Genomic DNA, 19,095 nt, shown 5'->3' on the forward strand with positions numbered 1-19,095 from the left:
ATTACATGTATTCCAAAAGGTGATAAACCAAAAGCGTATATAAAAAATAAATTGGCGCCCCATATCCCTTCTAAATGTAGTATATAAAATTGGGTCATCATGCATTTCAAATAGAATTCAGAAAGTTTTACCAACACTCATAAGCGAAGATCAAACTGGATTCATGACTAATAGATACATAGGTGACAATATTAGACTAATTTATGACCTGATTAACTACTTAAATACCAGGAATCTTCCTGGCCTACTGTTGAGTATTGATTTTGAGAAAGCATTTGATTCCCTAAGTTGGAAATTTATGTTTAAAGTACTAAGAGCTTATGGTTTTGGAGATAGTATTTGTCGGTGGATTCACACATTCTATAAAAACATAAAATCAACAGTAATTGTAAAATGGCAATATTACTCCATGGTTCCAAGTAGAAAGGGGTTGTAGACAGGGAGATCCAGTCTCACCATATCTATTCATACTTTGTGTAGAGATTTTGGCAATAATGATTAAAGAGGAAGAAACAATAAAAAGGTATTTATACTGATAATGTTGAACACAAATTTTCTCAATTTGTTGATGACACGCAATTATTCAATATTGGAGACAGAAACTCTTTTAAACAAACTATACATATCATTAACTGGTTTAGTAAAGTATCAGGTCTATACATAAACAGTAGTAAAACACAAGTAGTTTGGTTAGGGAGTGGGAAAAAGTCGCAAAAAAGATATTGTCCCAATCTGAAAATGATCTGGAATCCTCCCAGAGTTAAAATACTAGGCATACTCAATATCTAGCAGATTGTGAAGCAATCAATTACAGTGACAAATTTTCAGAAGTAAAAATTTTATTTAAGATTTGGTCACAAAGAAGCATTACACCAGTTGGTAGAGTGGCTATACTTAAATCACTTGTTCTATCTAAACTTATACATCTCTGGATTCTGCTACCCAATCCACCTGATGATTTTGTTTAAAAAAAAATTCAGAAAATGTGTTTTTCGTTTGTCTGGAATGGGAAGCAGGATAGAATTAACAGAAAAATTCAATTAAAACCGAGAAACAAGGTGGTTTAAGTATACCAGATATTAGAAAATATATTCATGCTCTAAAGCTATCATGGATAAGAAAATTTGAAGCCACGCACCACAAATGGAAATACACTGCAGCAAAAGTATGCCCAGATCTTGAAAACTTAGCATACTGTGGACCAGCAAATGAGTATAGTTATAGGAGTACAAATATATTCTGGTCCCATGCACTTCAAGCATACAAAATACTCTTTTATACTTTGAAACCTAGAAACTCAAAAGAAATACTTTCCCAACCTGTATTCTACAATGAAAACAAAAATTGGTAATAAAATTATCAGGAATGACAACTTGATGTTAGAAGGAAAATATACCATTAAACACTTCCTTAAAAGTAATGGAGATTTTATGAAATACAATGATTTTTTTTCTGACATTTCGGACTAATTTTGTCACTTTTAATGGATTGATGTCTACAATACAGGAATATATTAAACAAACAGGAATAAAACTAACCAATAATGATAATGAACTTACAGATATGCCAAATGCACTTACATTTATTCAAATGCACAGAAGGGATCAAAACTGTTGTATGACGTACTAACAAAAAATGATGATACACCAAAACGTTGCGTAAAATGGGCGAATAAATTAAATATCGATGTTCGCTTGAAAACTGTTTATATATATATATATATATATATATATATATATATATATATATATATATATATATATATTCATAAGTTTACATTCGGGCCAACAGCAAAGTGAGAGCTGTATTATCAATGGTTTCTCCAGTCAATGGGAAATCATTTACAGCTTAGTCTTTTGTGAAGGACTATGACTCTCAAACTAGGAGGCAAAATTGCACTGGCTCTTAGTGCTGCAGCCCTGTGGGCTAGTTGGCCTTTGGGAATCATCCCAACGCCGACTGTCCTAAAACCCTCTTGGCCGAGAGAGTGGGGATGTAACTTGGGCAAGACACTCTCCACTATAATCAAATTCTAGCCCAAATGGTCGGAACAGCAGTTGCCTCCTCTGCTGTTCTGATGGTCATAGCCGGACACGACTGACTATCATACATATATATATATAATCCATAGAATTAAAGATGTTAAAATAAAATGGCTGCAAATGAGAATCGTTCATAGAATTCTTGCAACTAATATTGTCTTAAATGCTATGGGAGTATCTGATACAAATAACTGCATGCTGTGTAATGACGCAAGAGACTCCATAGAACATTGTGGCATTGTATACATATACAGTCCTTTTGGGCCTCTTTAGAAAAAATGTTTAATGAAAAATGTAAAAATGCCTATAACATTAAGATCTGTTGCAGTTTAGTACTGTTCGGCGTAGCACAGCATTTAAAAGCAGAGAATATATTTGATTTCATTATAATGTTTGCCAAACTATATGTTTACAAATGCAAAATTGAAAAATGCAACCCAGGTCTGCATGCCTTTCTAAAACAGCTTTATGCGAGGTATAAAATGGAACGGCATAATGCGTATGTAAAAATGAAGTATCCAGATTTGATGTGCAAAGGAACTTTTATAAGCCAATGTTTTCTTTTCCCCAGTAGTTAATACTTGTATTATTGTCAAATGTCCTCTTTATAACCACTTCTTCCCATGGGATCTTTGGTGTGATGATTGTGTGTGTGTGTGTGTGTGTGTGTGTGTGTGTGTGTTTGTTTTTTGTTGTTGTTGTTGTTGTTTTGTTGTTTTGTTTTTGTTTTGTTTTGGGGGTTTTTTTTGGGGGGGGAGGGGGGCTGGGGGCGGGGGGGGGGGGGGGGTGGGGGGGGATGTTGTTGCTGTGTTTTTGTTGTTGTTGTTATTGTTGTTGGGTTATTTTTGGGGGGTTTTGTTGTTTTTTGTTTGTTTGTTTGATAAATATCATTATCTGATGACTGATGTGATTGATTCAGGGGTAAACTGTCGTTGCTGACTAACAAAACTCATCCATTGACTTATGCCCTATCTGCTTTATCCTATTTTACTTATTATTATTAATGTCTTTAATTTATTACAATTATTATGGTGTGAAATTGTTGTTGGTTTTGTTGTTGCATATTTGTCTACATGTAAAAGAAAAAAAATGTTGATTACAAAAAACAAAAACAAAAAAAAAGGGAAATGAGGGGAAAGAAGAAATGAACACATTAACGAAAGAAAGGAAGAAAGATGAAAAAAGAATGAAAAATGATAGAAAGTATTAGATTTTTTTTTAAAGCGTATCACATGTGAGTCTTGAAGGTCTTGCCTCTCTTGTTTTAAATGTGTGAGTGAGTGAGAGTGTGAGTGTGTGTGTGTGTGTGTGTGTGTGTGTTTCTTGTTGTGTGTATACTTAACTGCCTGATTTGTTCTTTTTTCGCTCAGTTTTTAAAATGATATTTTCATGTTCTGAGTGTCTTCTGTGAAACTGACAATGTTTTTTTCAGTGCAGTCATGCATGCGAAAGGAGGCTGATACAAACAAATGAACAAGTGAGCAAGCATGAAATGAAGAACATTCTAAATACGAGGTTGCATCACAACAAACATCAACAAGAGAGGCAAGGCCTTCAAGACTCATATGTGATACACTTTTTAAAAAAAAATCTAATCGTTAAAATGTGTTCTGTATTTGTTATCATAAAGCTTCGGGTTAAAAAAAAAGAAGAAAAAAGGAAAAAAAAAGTCCTAACGGCAGATTCGAACCCCCCGTGTTCGGGTGAGAAGAAACTGTCTTACCGATTACACTATCGTTGCTCCGTAACTAACGTTCAAAAATTTAACATGTAAACATGCTTTCTTAAGGGCGATAAATCGATTGCGGTATTCGCAGGGAGAACGATGTTTAAGTCATATTATTCTGGTGTATCTTAGGCAGTCAAAAAATCTTTAAGGGCAATTAAAAATTCTTTTTAAGTCCGCGGTAAAGGAGACGTGGCCATTGCCGCAATCACACCACAACATTTAGCCGTTTTCTCGGGATCTAGATAGATGTACAAATTTAGTTACACCCGCTGAGAATGTACGACGCGGTCGATTCAATTTCACTTTAATGTTCATTCTAGTTTTATAGTTTTAAAGTTGATATGAAAATTGAGTATTTTGTTAAACAAATAACATGTAGAGCCAAGTACAAGTACTTCTAAACGTCGTATGAAGTGAAAAGGACTTCATTTTGAGAAAAGTCAAGACTGGAAATTTTTACGTTTCATCAAGGGTATTAACTCTCATGGTTTATTATTTTAAACTGTGAATCCTGACTGATTTTGTTGATATTTTTATGGCATTTTGGGGCATAATCCAGTAAGTGATGAGGCGTTCATAAATCTTTCTCTGAATAAATATTGAACGATCTCCTTCTCCAACTTTCCATCACATGTTATCATGTATTGTCGATTGAATATAGGATTGAATGGGCAGGTCAACAACTTGAAACAAAATGGCGTTCTTCCCGTTCGTAAGGAATCTGAGCACGCGTTTTGAATATGTATAAATATGCCCATGACCTTCACTTCACACGACGTTTAGAAGTACTTGCCCTTGGCTCTACATGTTATTAGTTTAACAAAATACTCAATTTTCATATCAGCTTTAAGTTATAAAACTAGAATGAACATAAAAGAGAAACTGAACCGACCGTGTCGTACATTCCCAGCGGGTGTAACTAAACTTGTACATTTATCTAGATCCAGAGAAAACGGCTAAATGTTGTGGTGTGATTGCGACATTGGCCACGTCTCCTTTACCGCGGACTTAAAAAGAATTTTTAATTGCCCTTAAAGATTTTTTGACTGCCCAAGATACACCAGAATAATATGATTTAAACAGGGGTCTCACTGCGAATGCCACAATCGATTTATCGCCCTTTAAAAAAGCATGTTTAAATGTTAAATTTTTTAACGTCAGTTAAGGAGCCACGATAGTGTATGGGTAAGACAGTTTCTTCTCACCCGAACATGTGGGGTTCAAATCTGCCATCAGGGCTTTTTTTTCCTTTTTTCTTCTTTTTTTTTTTAACCCGAAGCTTTATGATAACAAATACAGAACACATTTTAACGATTAAATTTTTTTTTAAAGTGTATCACAAGTGAGTCTTGAAGGCCTTGCCTCTCTTGTTCCTATTTTTATGCCAAATTTGGTGTCAGCTGACAAAGTATTTGCAGAGAAAATGGCAATGTTAAAGTTTACCACGGACACACAGACACACACACACAGACAACCCAACACCGGGTTAAAACATAGATTCACTTCGTTTACACAAGTGAGTCAAAAACATTTGGTCCAGTTTTCACGCTCCCAGCGTGAGGGGAAAGCATTGTGAAACCTTTTTGACTCACTTGTGTAAACAAAGTGAGTCTATGTTTTAACCTGGTGTTCGGTTGTCTGTGTGTGTGTGTGTGCGTGTGTGTCCGTGGTAAACTTTAACATTGCCATTTTCTCAGCAAATACTTTGTCAGTTGACACCAAATTTGGCATAAAAATAAGAAAAATTCAGTTTTTTCCAGCCATCTTGTTTAAAACAATATTGCACCTCTGGGATGGGCACAAAAAAATTAAAAAAGAAGCCAAATTATATGCAAACTGAATATACTGTTTTATTTATATTTTTTATTCTCTAAACTTGGCACTTTGATATGATTTTCTGACACAACAAGAGCAGTCATTTTTATCATTTTTTGTTCAAACAGGAACTTCTTTTGCTAAGCATGGAAGTTATATTTCTGGTGCATGTCTTTGCTGCAGATAGTAAAAAGGGGAAATTAATCTGTAATTAATGCTAGGGGAGTTAATTTGCTTTCAACTGATCTTTCTCATCTTAAACATTACATTTTGAAAATATACTCAATACATAAAAAGCTCGTATGTTTTACTCTCAGTGCACAGTGCTTTCACTATGTTCATTCACCCAAGTGGTCTTTTTCGGAAAATACTAAATTCAATACTACGAGTGGACTTTATAGATCTACTGGCAAAAATGGTCATGGGCAAAAATCAATTCCGTACACATATTTATACACATTCAAAGCGCGTGCTCATATTCCACACGAACGCGAAGGACGCCATTTTATTTCAAGTTGTTGACCTGCCCGTTCAATCTTATATTCAATCAACAATACACAATAACATGTGATGGAAAGTTGGAGAAGGAGACCGTTCAATATTTATTCAGAGAAAGATTTGTGAACGCCTCATCACTGACTGGATTATGCCCCAAACTGCCATAAAAATATCAACAAAATCAGGCGGGATTCACAGTTAAAAATAATAAACCATGAGAGTTATTACCCTTGATGAAACGTAAAAATTTCCAGTCTTGACTTTTCTCAAAATGAAGTCCTTTTCACTTCATACGACGTTTAGAAGTACTTGTAATAACAAATTCAGAACACATTTTAACGATTAAACTTTTTTTTTAGTGTGTCACAAGTGAGTCTTGAAGGCCTTGCCTCTCTTGTTTTTCTATCACATTTATGTAGAAAGTTAAATCATTTTGATGTTATTCCCAACATCCCTCGTGAAAGATTCAGTTCAAGTCTTATCATATCATATCATATCATATCATATCATATCATATCATATTTATGCTTGATTTATTAATACATTCGCTTAATTTCGTTGTTTGCTATTGATTCCGATGTTGGAGCTGAGGTCGATGCATTGCACTGATCTATATTATATGAATCAAAATAAATAGATGTGTTTCACTGTCATTACTGTCAATGTCTTCACTAACGCCACTTTCATTATCATCATCGTCGTTGTCGTCACCTCTTCTTTCTTTTCTTTTCTTCTCTCTCACATTTCTCTAAGATTTGAAAAAAGACAAGACACAACTCCAATGTTAAAAGGAAATATTTTTGATGAAAAATATTAAAAAAATTAGTGGGACTTCCACGCTTTCTCGCGATTTCTGGCAATTGAGAGAAAACTTGAGAGGGGAATGACCACACTTCCCCCATGTCTGTGTTCCCAAAGATCTGTGTTACCCCCTCCAATGTACGTTTTCCGGCTTTGTTCCCCCAGGTCTATATTCCCACTACTGACCATCACTAATCGCTATTGACTGCTGGACACCTACCTTGACTGACCATCGCTGACCACTGACCACAACAGACAGCTGACCACCAAGGACCACTCCTGGCCACTGGTCACTGCTGACCGCCACTGACCACTGGTGACCTTTGACCATTACTGACATTTGACCATCGCTGACCGCCTACCGCTAATGACCACTGCTGACCACCACTAACCACTGCTGACCATTACTGAGCGCTGACCACTACTGACTGCTGACCACTACTGACCATTGGTCACTGATGACCATTACTGGCCACTGCTGACAACTACTGAGCACTGGTCACTGCTGACCCCCCACTGAACAATACTGACCACTGACCAATACTGGCCACTACTGAGCATTGACCACTGCTAACCACTGACCACCCTTGATTGCTGACCACTACTGACCACTGCTTGCCAATACTGACTGCTGACCACTAGTGACCACTGACTATCACTGACCACAACTGACCACTATTGATCAATGACCACTTCTAACCACTGACCACAACTGACCACTGACAACTACTGACTACTTACCACTACTGACCACCGTTGACCACTACTGGCCGCTGGTCACCACTGACTGCTACTGGCCACAGCTGACCACTGACCACTACAAATCACTACAGACCACTTTCCATTACTAACCACCTTTAACCACTACTGACCACTCACCACCGCTGACCACTGGCCATTGCATGCTCACCACTAACTACCGCTGACCACCAATGGCCACCACTAACCACTACTGACAACTGACCACTGCTGACTACTAGTAACCACTGGCCACTACTGACGAATGACTACTACTGACCAGCGACTACTACTGGCCACTGGTCACCACTGAACATTATGGCCATTGACCACTGCTGACCAATGACCACTGCTGATTAGAGGGGGGTGGTTTTTGGGTTGTTTTTTTTTTTTTAAAGATTCAAGATTTTTTATATTTTTTTAAATCCCCATGGGGGCACGTGGAATAAACGAAATGGTCAAAAAGCAAACAATACATGGCGACAATGTATATGGCAATGTTACACAGAACATGACGTACATGTAATTAAGTGACTGAAAAAGTATTATCTGAACACAAAGCATCTGATTTCACATAACACAAATTGCACATACAATAACTACCACAGAGTGTTTAGTGGAATGGTAATATTTTAAAAATGTTGCATGATAATTTTTATATATTTAGACGGTTTCAATAAAGATCATTTCTTTTTTGCCATAAACAATTGTGAGAACTTCAAAGCGTTCAAGTTTCTGTTTTATATGGCTTTAATAAATGTTTTCTATGATGGCTGAAAAAAGAACATCGAAATATATAAATCATTCAAATTACATTTAGTACACAGTCTTTCATTTCTTTCAATACCATGAATGCGTTCTGTCTCTACTGGCAATCGATGGTTCAGAGTTCTATATCTTAATATTATACTTAGATAAATGTTCTGGGGGGATTTTAAGTATTTTTCAAATTCAAATCTTTCTTTAAACATTCTGTAGTTCAGGTACAGTTGGTTCTGATGAAGTTTGGCATGCCAATTTTGGATATACTGATCAACAGTCTTTGTTTTATTTATTTTTTGAAAAGAAATCATGTTAGTTGGGTGTTCTGCCGATTTATCCAAATATCACTATAACCAAGATTGTCCAGCATATTGGGTTTTTTTTACAGTTTGAAGACCAATGATACCACTGACCAACACTGCTGACTGCCACTGACCACTCACCATGGCTGACCTGGGGGAACATAAACCCCAGGGACTATAGACCTTGGAGAACTCAACGGAATATAGACCTGGGGTAACATAGACATTACTTCCGAGCTTAACACGCAATATACAGATTACCCCCCTCCCCTCCACCCTCAAAGCAAAACAAATTGGTAATCATGAACAACCAGTGAAGAAAATAACACCGACAAATCAGCAGTTACTAAATAAATGCTGAAATGTCGCCATTCCGCTGAAAACTCGCCAATCCGCTGTGTCGTCCACCGTTAACAATTTGGCGGTTCTGTGACCTGATTTGTCACCGGGTCGGCGACAATCTTGCACAGGTCTGTCAGCTGTTGATTTGCAGCTGGCAACAATTCAGCAGAGGCAACAATTCAGTGGTTAACAGCACACCTAACCCAACCCTCACCCAAACCTACTTCTGAGAAGAACTGGCCATCGGAGCAGCCTGAGGGGGCGGGGGCCTGGATGCAGCGGGTTTGGCTTCGACATAGGGGCCCGGTTGGCAGACACAAACCCCACAGCGTGCACACCTGTGGAGGTATAACTGACATCTCTCAAAGAAAGAGAAATCGTGGGATTGTGAGAAATCGTTGGCTTACATCCCCCAAGGTCTGTGTTCCCCTAGATCTATGTTCCCCCCAATTTACGTTTTCTGGTTCTTTATTCCCCAAGGTCTATATTCCTATGAGCATATGTTGCCCCCCGCTCATAATCCCCCCAACCCCTCCCCCTGGTCTATTTTACCGCAGGTCAAGAACCACTGCTGAGCTCTATCTGATGCAATATTAGTACTTCGTTTTTCCGGTTTTGACTTTGACCACTACTAATCACTACTGACTGCTGACCACTGATGATCACTGACCACCACTGACCACTACTGACCACTTACCACCTCTGGCCACTGCTGACAACCGACCTTCACTGACCATCACTGGCCACTGACTACTGCTGACCACTACACACCGTTGACCACAAATGACCACTGCTGACCACTGGTCACTACTGACTACTGCTGACCTTTGACCATTACTGACCATTGACCACTGCTGATTGCTGACCACCACTGACCATTGCTGACCACTACTTAGCATTGACCACTGACTGCTGACTTCTGACCACTGGTCACCACTGACTGCCACTGAACAATACTGACCACTTACCAATACTGACCATTACTCACCACTGACCACCACTGGCAAAACTTGACCACGAGTCACCTCTGACCACACTGACTACCGCTAACCACTGACCACTACTGATCGCTAATCACTACTGACCACTGCTTTCCACTAATGACAACTGACTACCACTGACCATAACTGACCGCTGACCACTACTGACCATTAACCACTTCTGACCACACCTGACCACAATGAAGCACTGACCAGTGCTGACCGCTAACAACTACTGACCACCACTGACTGTTGACCACCACTGACCACTGACTGCTACTGGCCACAGCTGACCACTGATAACCACAACAGACCACTGTTGACCACCTCTAACCATCGCTGACCACTGACTATTGCTGACCACTACTGACCACTTTTAGCCACTACTGACAACTGGCCACCACTAACCACTTCTGACCACTGCTGACTACTACTAAATGCTGGTCACTACTTATGACTGACTACTACTCACCAGCGACTACTACTGACCACTGGTCACCACTGAACATTATGGCCATTGACCACTGCTAATGACCACTGCTGATCACTGACCACTAACCAACACTGCTGACTGCCACTGACCACTCACCATGGCTGACCTGGGGGAACATAAACCTGTGGGACTACAGACCTTGGAGAACATATACCCAGCGAAATATATACCTGTGGTAACATGGACAAGATATGTGTGTGGTTCGTCGGTCGGGATCGACGAGGACCATCTAGTCATCCTGGGTGTGGGTGGGTTGGGCTCTGTGGGTGCGCAGATGACTGGTCAGGCCAATCCGCGCCCGGAAGGTTCTGACGCAGTGTGGACAGGGGATGGTGGCGGCTGTCGGGGACTTGCTGGCACTGCTTTTCCTGGCCTGTCTGCGTTGCTCTGCTGCAGCGATTCTGTTGGCCTCACAGGATTTGGCGCCTTTGTGGACAGCTGAAGGCCACTTTGGTCTGTCCATTGCATTCAGCTCCCGTGTGTCGTGGCTGATGTTGAAGGCCTTCAGAGAAGCTTTCAGAGTGTCTCTGAAGCGCTTCTTTTGGCCTCCATGGGAGCGCTTGCCATGTTGGAGTTCGCCGTACAGCAGTTTCTTGGGGAGCCGGTGGTCTGGCATGTGAACTACATGGCCTGCCCAGAGCAGCTGGGCCTGCATCAAGATGGTGTAGATGCTGGGCAAGTTTGCACGAGTGAGCACCTCTGTGTCAGGGATCTTCTCTTGCCACTTTATGCCGAGAGGTTTTCTGAGGCTGGTGGTGTGGAAGTGGTTCAGCTTTTTGGCGTGGCGTTTGTAGACCGTCCATGATTCACATCCATAGAGCAGTGTGGTGAGAACTATGGCCTTGTATACTTTGAGCTTCGTCTCCAGGGTGATGCCTCTCCTATTCCAAACGTTCTTATGGAGTCTGCTGAAGGCAGCACTGGCTTTGGCGAGTCTGGCATTCACCTCGTCGTCGATGACAACTGTGCGAGACAGTGTACTGCCCAGGTATGTGAACTTGTCCACCGCATTCAGTCGTTGCCCGTTGAAGAAGATGTTTGGTTCAATGTAATGCTTTCCTGGAGCTGGCTGATGCATCACCTCAGTCTTCTTTGTGCTGATTGTGAGGCCAAAGTTGTCACAGGCAGCCGAGAACTTGTCGACGTTGTGTTGCATGTCAGCTTCGGAGGCAGCGTTGAGAGCGCAGTCATCAGCAAACAGGAAGTCGTTGACGGTGTCTGTCCTTACCTTGGTTTTTGCTTGAAGCCTCCTGAGGTTGAAGAGTGAGCCATCTGTGCGGTACCTGATGCCAATGCCTACGTCAGCGTCTCTGAAGGCATCTGTCAGCATGGCTGAAAACATGAGACTGAACAGGGTGGGGGCAAGAACACACCCTTGCTTGACTCCGTTGGAGACAGGGAATGGTTATGAAGTCTCCGTTTTCTTGGACTCGGGCCAGCATCCCATCGTGTAGTTGCCGTATGATGGTGATAAACTTTCTGGGACATCCGTACTTCGCCATGATTCTCCAAAGGCCATCTCTGCTAACAGTATCGAAGGCCTTGGTCAGATCAACATAGGTAGAGCAAAGGTCAGCGTTCTGTTCCTGACACTTCTCCTGGAGCTGCCTGGCAGCAAACACCATGTCGATAGTCCTGCGTTCTTTCCGGAAGCCACACTGGCTCTCTGGTAGGAGACCTTGCTCAAGGTGTGCTATGAGACGGTTGAGTAGCACTCTGGCCAGAGTCTTGCCTGTGACGGACAGCAGGGATATTCCACGATGGTTGTCACAGGCCTGACGATTTCCTTTGCGCTTGTACAGGTGTATGATGGAAGCGTCTTTGAAGTCCTGTGGAACTGCCTCATGCTGCCAGATGAGCTGGAATAGCTGATGAAGCTTCTCAGTCAGCGCCATACCACCTTCTTTGTAGACCTCAGCTGGAATGGAGTCTGAGCCAGGGGCTTTGCCATTGGATAGCAGACGGATAGCTTTCTGGGTCTCCTCCAAAGTTGGAATGGCATCCAACACCTCACTGATCTGGCACCTGGGGGAGTCAGTCGATGGCTTCATCATTGATGGTGGAAGAGCGGTTCAGTACGCTGTCAAAGTGTTCAGCCCATCTCTCAAGGATCCCGTCCTTGTCAGTGATTAGGGTAGAACCATCAGCACTGAGGAGTGGAGCAGATCCAGAGGTGGTGGGACCGTAGACTTCTTTCAGGCCGTTATAGAAATTCTTCATGTCGTTCCTGTCTGCAAAGCCCTGGATCTCATCAGCTTTGTTGCTCAACCAGGAATCCTGCATCTGCCGCAACTTTAGCTGGATGGTGTTGCGTGCGCTCTTCAGTATGTCTTTCTTTGACTATGACTTGGGATCTTCAATGTGGGCTCTGTAGGCTTGGCGTTTGTCTTCCAGCAGCTGCTTGATCTCAGTGCAGTTCTCATCAAACCAGTCTTTGTGCTTCCTGGCACTCCATGGCAGTGATGTACACCGTCTCATGCAGTGCGCCCCATGCTGCCTCCACATTCTGGTTGTCCAGCACGGTGGACTCAAGGCGTTCCTCCAGGGTGTCAGCAAAGGTCTGCTTGATGTTGCCTAGCTCCAGCTTGTTGACCTTCATGCGTTTGGGTGCTTTCATGCCCTAAGGCCGTCTCTTGGGCTGGATGCGGAGGTTGAGTTTGGAGATGATAAGGCGGTGGTCTGTCCAGCACTCGGCGCCGCACATGGCCCTCGTGACTCGTACGTCCTGCCTGTCCCTCTTCCTGACGATGACAAAGTCAATGAGATGCCAATGCCCAGGGCGAGGATGCATCCATGACGTCCTGTGACGGGTAGGGAGGCAGAAGACGGTGTTTGTGATAAGAAGGTCGTGCTCGACACATGTCTGGAGAAGTAGTTGACCATTGCTGTTACAGTTGCCAACCCCATGCTTCCCGATCACACCTTCCCAGGAGGTGCTGTCGCAGCCAACTCTCGCGTTAAAGTCACCAAGAATGATGAGCTTGTCTGTGTTGGGAACAATGGTGATGACAGCGTTCAGGTCCTCGTAGAACGTGTCCTTGATCTCATCTGGGTTGGTCATGGTGGGCGCGTAGGTGCTGACAATGATGGTAAACTTCTTCCCGTTGCATAAAGGGAGTTTCATCGTCATCAGGCGATCGTTCACTCCTTTTGGGGGGCCAGCCAGCTTGCCAACGAGGGTTGTCTTCACTGCAAAGCCAACTCCAGCCTCACGTCTCTCTTCAGGTCCGCGACCACTCCAAAAGAAGGTGTTGCCTGCACCTTGCTCACAGAGTTCGCCTTCCTCTGCCAGTCTGGTCTCACCCAAGGCAGGATGTCGATGTTGTACCTGGCTAGTTCACTCGCAATGAGTGCTGTGCGTCTCTGTGGTCTGTCCGAGTCGCCTCTGTCCAGACGCGTACGCACGTTCCATGTGGCAATGGTCAATGGGGTGCTCGTTTTCTTCTTTCTTTCCTTTGTGTGTCAACCGCTTGAGTAGGGTCCCCGTCAGCCACGGTATGCTGACTAGGGTGGTGTGGAGCAGGCAATGTTTAGGGTACCTTTTCTAGCCCCTTCCTCATGCCATGGAGGTAAGCAGTGCTGTCCTGAAGAGGGATGCTCAGTCGCTCAGGGGGCTGCCGATCTCCACCGCTGCTCCAGTCAGTGAAAAACTACCCTATGGCCTGAGCCGCCTGTGTGCAGGTCCGCGGCTACGACTGCCAGTGTACCCACACCTGTCGCTTCGTCGAACGCCTGTCGACACAGGGCTTGGGGAAAATGATGGTATGGGATGAAGGATGATTGATGACTTGCGCAATGACTTTGTTTATAGTGAGGAGGAGTTGCGCACCGTCGACCTCACTCTTGTCCGAGACCGTCAGTATCCAGTGGCAAGACGAGGTCAAGACGACTGGAGATGGAAACGGATGCAGTGGATGACCAGGATGTCCTATGTGCCTCATCCTGCCCTCAGCACTCCACAGTGCTCTGCTGCAACCGCCTTCCTCTCCGTTGAACCATGAAGGTTTCTTCCGCAGAGTCCGCCGGATCCAGTCTTCACATGCTTGGGTAGAGAAGCCCTAATTCACCGAGGGTTTGAGACCCGTCGGCTACCCTCACCTAGTTTAGCCAGCCTGTCAAAGCCGTTGCCCGGCGGTTGGGCGCTGCCGCATGCTAGCAGCTTCTAAGACCCATAAGTGAGAGCTGGGTGCCGGTGGGGACCAATAGAGGACGAACCACTCCCGGAAGAGCGTGACAAGGCCTCCCTCTAGAGGTACTACCCCTCCCGTGCACCCCCTAACCCCCGAGACAAGACATACTTCCAGGCTTAACACACAAATATACAGAACACCCCCCTCCACTCCACCCTCAAAGCAAAACAAATCATTAGTCATGAACAGCCAGTGAAGAAAATAATGCCAGCAAATTAGAAGTTACTAAGTAAATGCTGAAATGTCGCCATTCTGCTAACTAGTCGCCAATCCGCTGTGTCGTTGACCAACAACAATTTGGTGGTTCTGTGACCCAATGATTTGTCACCTGGTCGGCGACAATCTTGTACATGTCTATCAACTGCTGATTTGCAGTCTGGTGATTATTCAGCGGAGGCGACAATTCAGCGGTTAACAGCACACTTAGCCCAACCCTCACCCAAACCTACTTCTGAGAAGAACTGGCCATCGGAGCAGCTTGAGGTGGCGGGGATTTGGCTTCGACATAGGGGCCCGGTTGACAGATGCAAACCCCACAGCGTGCACACCTGTGGAGGTATAAATTGACATCTCTCAAATAAGAGAAATCGTGGGATTGTGAGAAATCGTGGGCTTCCATCCCCCCATGTCTGTGTTCCCCTAGATCTATGTTCCCCCCCCTCGCCCCCCCCCCCCCCCAAGTTTACGTTTTCTGGCTCTTTATTCCCCAAAGTCTATATTCCCACAGGTATATGTTGCCCCCAAGTCTTTATAACACCCCTCCCCCACCCCCTTCCCCCGGTCTATTTTACCGCAGGTCTAGAACTACTGCTGACCTCTGTCTGATGCAATATTAGTACTTTGTTTTACTGGTTTTGACTTTGACCACTACAGACCACTACTAATCACTACTGACTGCTGACCACCGATGATCATTGACCACCACTGACCACTACTGACCACTTACCACCTCTGGCCACCACTGACTGCTGAACACCATCCTTGACTGACCACCGCTGGCCGCTGACCACTGCTGACCACTACAGACTGCTGACCACTACTGACCACTGGTCATTGCTGACCGCCACTGACTACTGCTGACCTTTGACCATTACTGACCTTTGACCACCGCTGACCACTGACCGCTACTGACTATTGCTGACCTCTACTGACTGCTGACCATGACTGACCACTGGTCACTACTTCTGGCCACTGCTGACTACTGACCACTGGTCACCACTGACCGTCACTGAACAGTACTGACCATTACTGACCACCACTAGCAACTACTGACCACAAGTCACCTCTGACCACACAGACCATTGCTAACTACTGACCACTGCTGATCACTATTCACTACTGACCACTGCTTTACACTAATGACCACTGACTACCACTGACCATAACTGACTGCTGACCACTACTGACCACTACTGACCATTAACCACTTTTGACCACTGATCACTGCTGACCACAACTGAGTACTGACCGCTAACAACTACTGACCACTGCCGACCACTACTGACTATTGACCACTACTAACCACTGGTCTCCACTGACTGCTACTGGCCACAGCTGACCACTGACCACCAATGACCAGTACAGACCACTGCTGACCATTACTGACCACCTCTAACCACTACTGACCACTCACCACCGCTGACCACTGACCACCACTGACTGCCGCTGTTCACTGCTGACCACCAATAACCACTACTAACCACTACCGACAATTGACCACCACTAACCACTACTGACCACTGCTGGCTACTACTAAATGCTGGTCACTACTGACGACTGACTACTACTGACCAGCGACGACTACTGACCACTGGTCACCACTGAACATTATGGCCATTGACCACTGCTGACCAATGACCACTGCTGATCACTGACCAACACTGCTGACTGCCACTGACCACTCACCATGGCTGACCTCATCATCATCATCATCAGCTGCCCCATGGCGGTTGCCGTTGGGGCGCTACAGATGACCTGTCAGCCAGTCCTCTCCATCCATCCCTGTCTTTCGCACATTTGACCACCTCGCTCAGCTTCAATCCATTCCATTCTGTGATGTTGTCTTCCCATCTCTTCTTCTGTCTTCCTCTCTTCCTTCCTCCTCTGACTGTTCCCTGGAGCACTGTCTTGGCAAGCCCCTCTCCTCTTGTTACGTGGCCGAACCATTTTAATTTGCGCCTCTTGATGGTGGTGAGAAGGTCTTCATAGGGACCAATGGCTTGCCTTATTCTGTTTTTGACTTCTTCATTGGTTATGTGGTCTTTGTAAGAGATGCCAAGCAGTCTTCTGAAGCATCTCATTTCTGAGGCCTGAATCCTCTTCTCTAATTCTGCTGTAAGGGTCCATGTTTCACAAGCATACAGGAGAACTGAGTAGATAAGAGAACGCATGAGTCTTATCTTTGAGCTGAGCTTGACTGCCTTGTCCTTCCAAATGGTGTTCAACTTGGCTAGTGTTGCAGCTGTCATTGCAATTCTGGCTAATACTTCAGGCTTGGACCCCTCATCTGAAACTATTGCTCCAAGGTATTTGAAATTCTTCACGGTTTCAAGGTTCTCTCCGTTGGCAGTGATGTCAGTTTGGATGCCATTGTCATTGTTTGTCATCAGTTTTGTTTTGTTTGCACTGATTTCCATGCCGTAAGCTGTGGCGGATCTGCCTGACCAGGTTCTCCAGTTCTTGTTCTGAGCCTGCGAGTCCGTCTATAATGGCTGACCTGGGGGAACATAAACCCGGGGGACTATGCACCTTGGAGAATATATACCCAGTGGAATATAGACCTGGGGTAACATAGACATACTTCCGAGCTTAACATGCAATATACAGAATACCCCCATTCCATCCACCCTCAAAGTGAAACAAGTATCATGCATGTAAATACCCACAGTATGAGAAATAAAATTGATTTATTAGAAGCTGAGTATGGTAACTTTGATATTATCATAGTATCTGAAACATGGCTTTCAGATCAAGACAGCAATAGTTCCAAACACATTACAAACTTTCATCCACCTGTTAGATCTGACAGAACAAACAATCCTCATGGTGGTGTTGCTATTTATGTGAAAAATAATTTATATTGTAATCCTCCCAATGACCTCCATGTAAACGGTTTAGAGGCTGTATGGGTTGAGACAAAATTAGATCAAATAAGCTTATTAGTTGGATCTTTTTATCGACCACGTAGATCTGATGCTAATTACTGGAATTTGATCGAAGAAAGCATATGTAGAGCCAATGACACCACAAACAAATTCTTGATTCTTGGTGATTTTAATACTGATTTCCTAACAATACCATCACCCCACTTAGTAGATATTTTGAATCGCTGCCATATTAAACAGTTAATAAATGAACAAACAAGAAGTACCGAAGTAACAAGTTCATGCTTAGATCTGATACTTACTCAAAACCCCAGTTGATCAAATCAACCATGTCATACCTGCTATCTACAGTGACCATAGTTTACCTTATGTAGTTGTCAGGAACACAGTAACTAGTTAGAGAACAGTCATTTGAAAGGACAATTTTTAATTACAATAAGCTAGATAAATATAAAATTTGCAGCCTCCTACACCAGGTTAACTGGGACAAAGTGACCAATAATAAAACAATTAACGAAAGTGCGGAAATGTTTTCAAATGTTATAATGGATAAAGCTAAGCAATGTATGCCGATGAAGACTATCACTGTACGTCCAAATGATGTCCCTTGGTTGACAGATGAAATTAGGCTGCTAATAGAGGAATGTAAAATAATTCATAAATAAGCTAAACAAACTAACAAACCAGAAGACTGGCTACAATTTCGGCGTTTTCGGAACTGTGTTACATATAGAGAAAAACAAAGACAACTTGAGTATATCACCAATTTAGAAAATAAAATAACAATTTCATCCAATTTTGGAACAAAAGAAAGGTTAAAACTTGTCAAGTCATTTTTGAGAAAGAAAGGTGTTGGGTCAGAAGAAATCCCCCGTATTACATCTAACGGTATTGTCTATTATACTATTAAAGATAAAGCTGATGTTTTTAACTTTCTTTGTTTAAATCTCACAATCCATTCTTGAAGATAGCGAAGAAGACTTACCTGACATTCCACTCCTCGACTTTGAACTTACAGAAATATCGCTTACTACTTCTGATGTCGAAGGTGTTATTCTAAATAAAAATAAAGCAGTAGGGCCAGATCTTGTCCATAATAGATTGTTAATCGCCTCATTGCCAACCACTCTAGACCCATTAACTAGGATTTTCAACAAAAGCCTTCATGGATCAAAATTTCCTCTGATATGGAAAACAGCACATAATGATAATGATAATAATAATGATATTTATATAGCGCTGAATCTTGTGCTGAAACAAATCTAAGCGCTTTCACACCAGTCATTCACACGCATGCAT

The 19,095-nt window shown here is 43.0% G+C and overlaps 1 protein-coding gene across 1 annotated transcript in view; it reads right to left on the reverse strand.

Moving 5' to 3' along the window:
* LOC143296924 (uncharacterized) overlaps window positions 1–19,095 on the reverse strand; it is a 127,421-nt gene that overhangs the window by 19,422 nt on the left and 88,904 nt on the right. The window contains exons 7-8 of the mRNA XM_076608947.1: window positions 15,142–15,240; window positions 9,254–9,367 (exon numbers count right to left, since the gene is read on the reverse strand). Coding sequence (XP_076465062.1) covers window positions 9,254–9,367; window positions 15,142–15,240 — 213 coding nt within the window. The remainder of the gene's footprint in view (window positions 1–9,253; window positions 9,368–15,141; window positions 15,241–19,095) is intronic.

This window comes from Babylonia areolata, chromosome 22 (assembly GCF_041734735.1).
Source record: "Babylonia areolata isolate BAREFJ2019XMU chromosome 22, ASM4173473v1, whole genome shotgun sequence".
Lineage (NCBI taxonomy): Eukaryota > Metazoa > Mollusca > Gastropoda > Neogastropoda > Buccinidae > Babylonia > Babylonia areolata.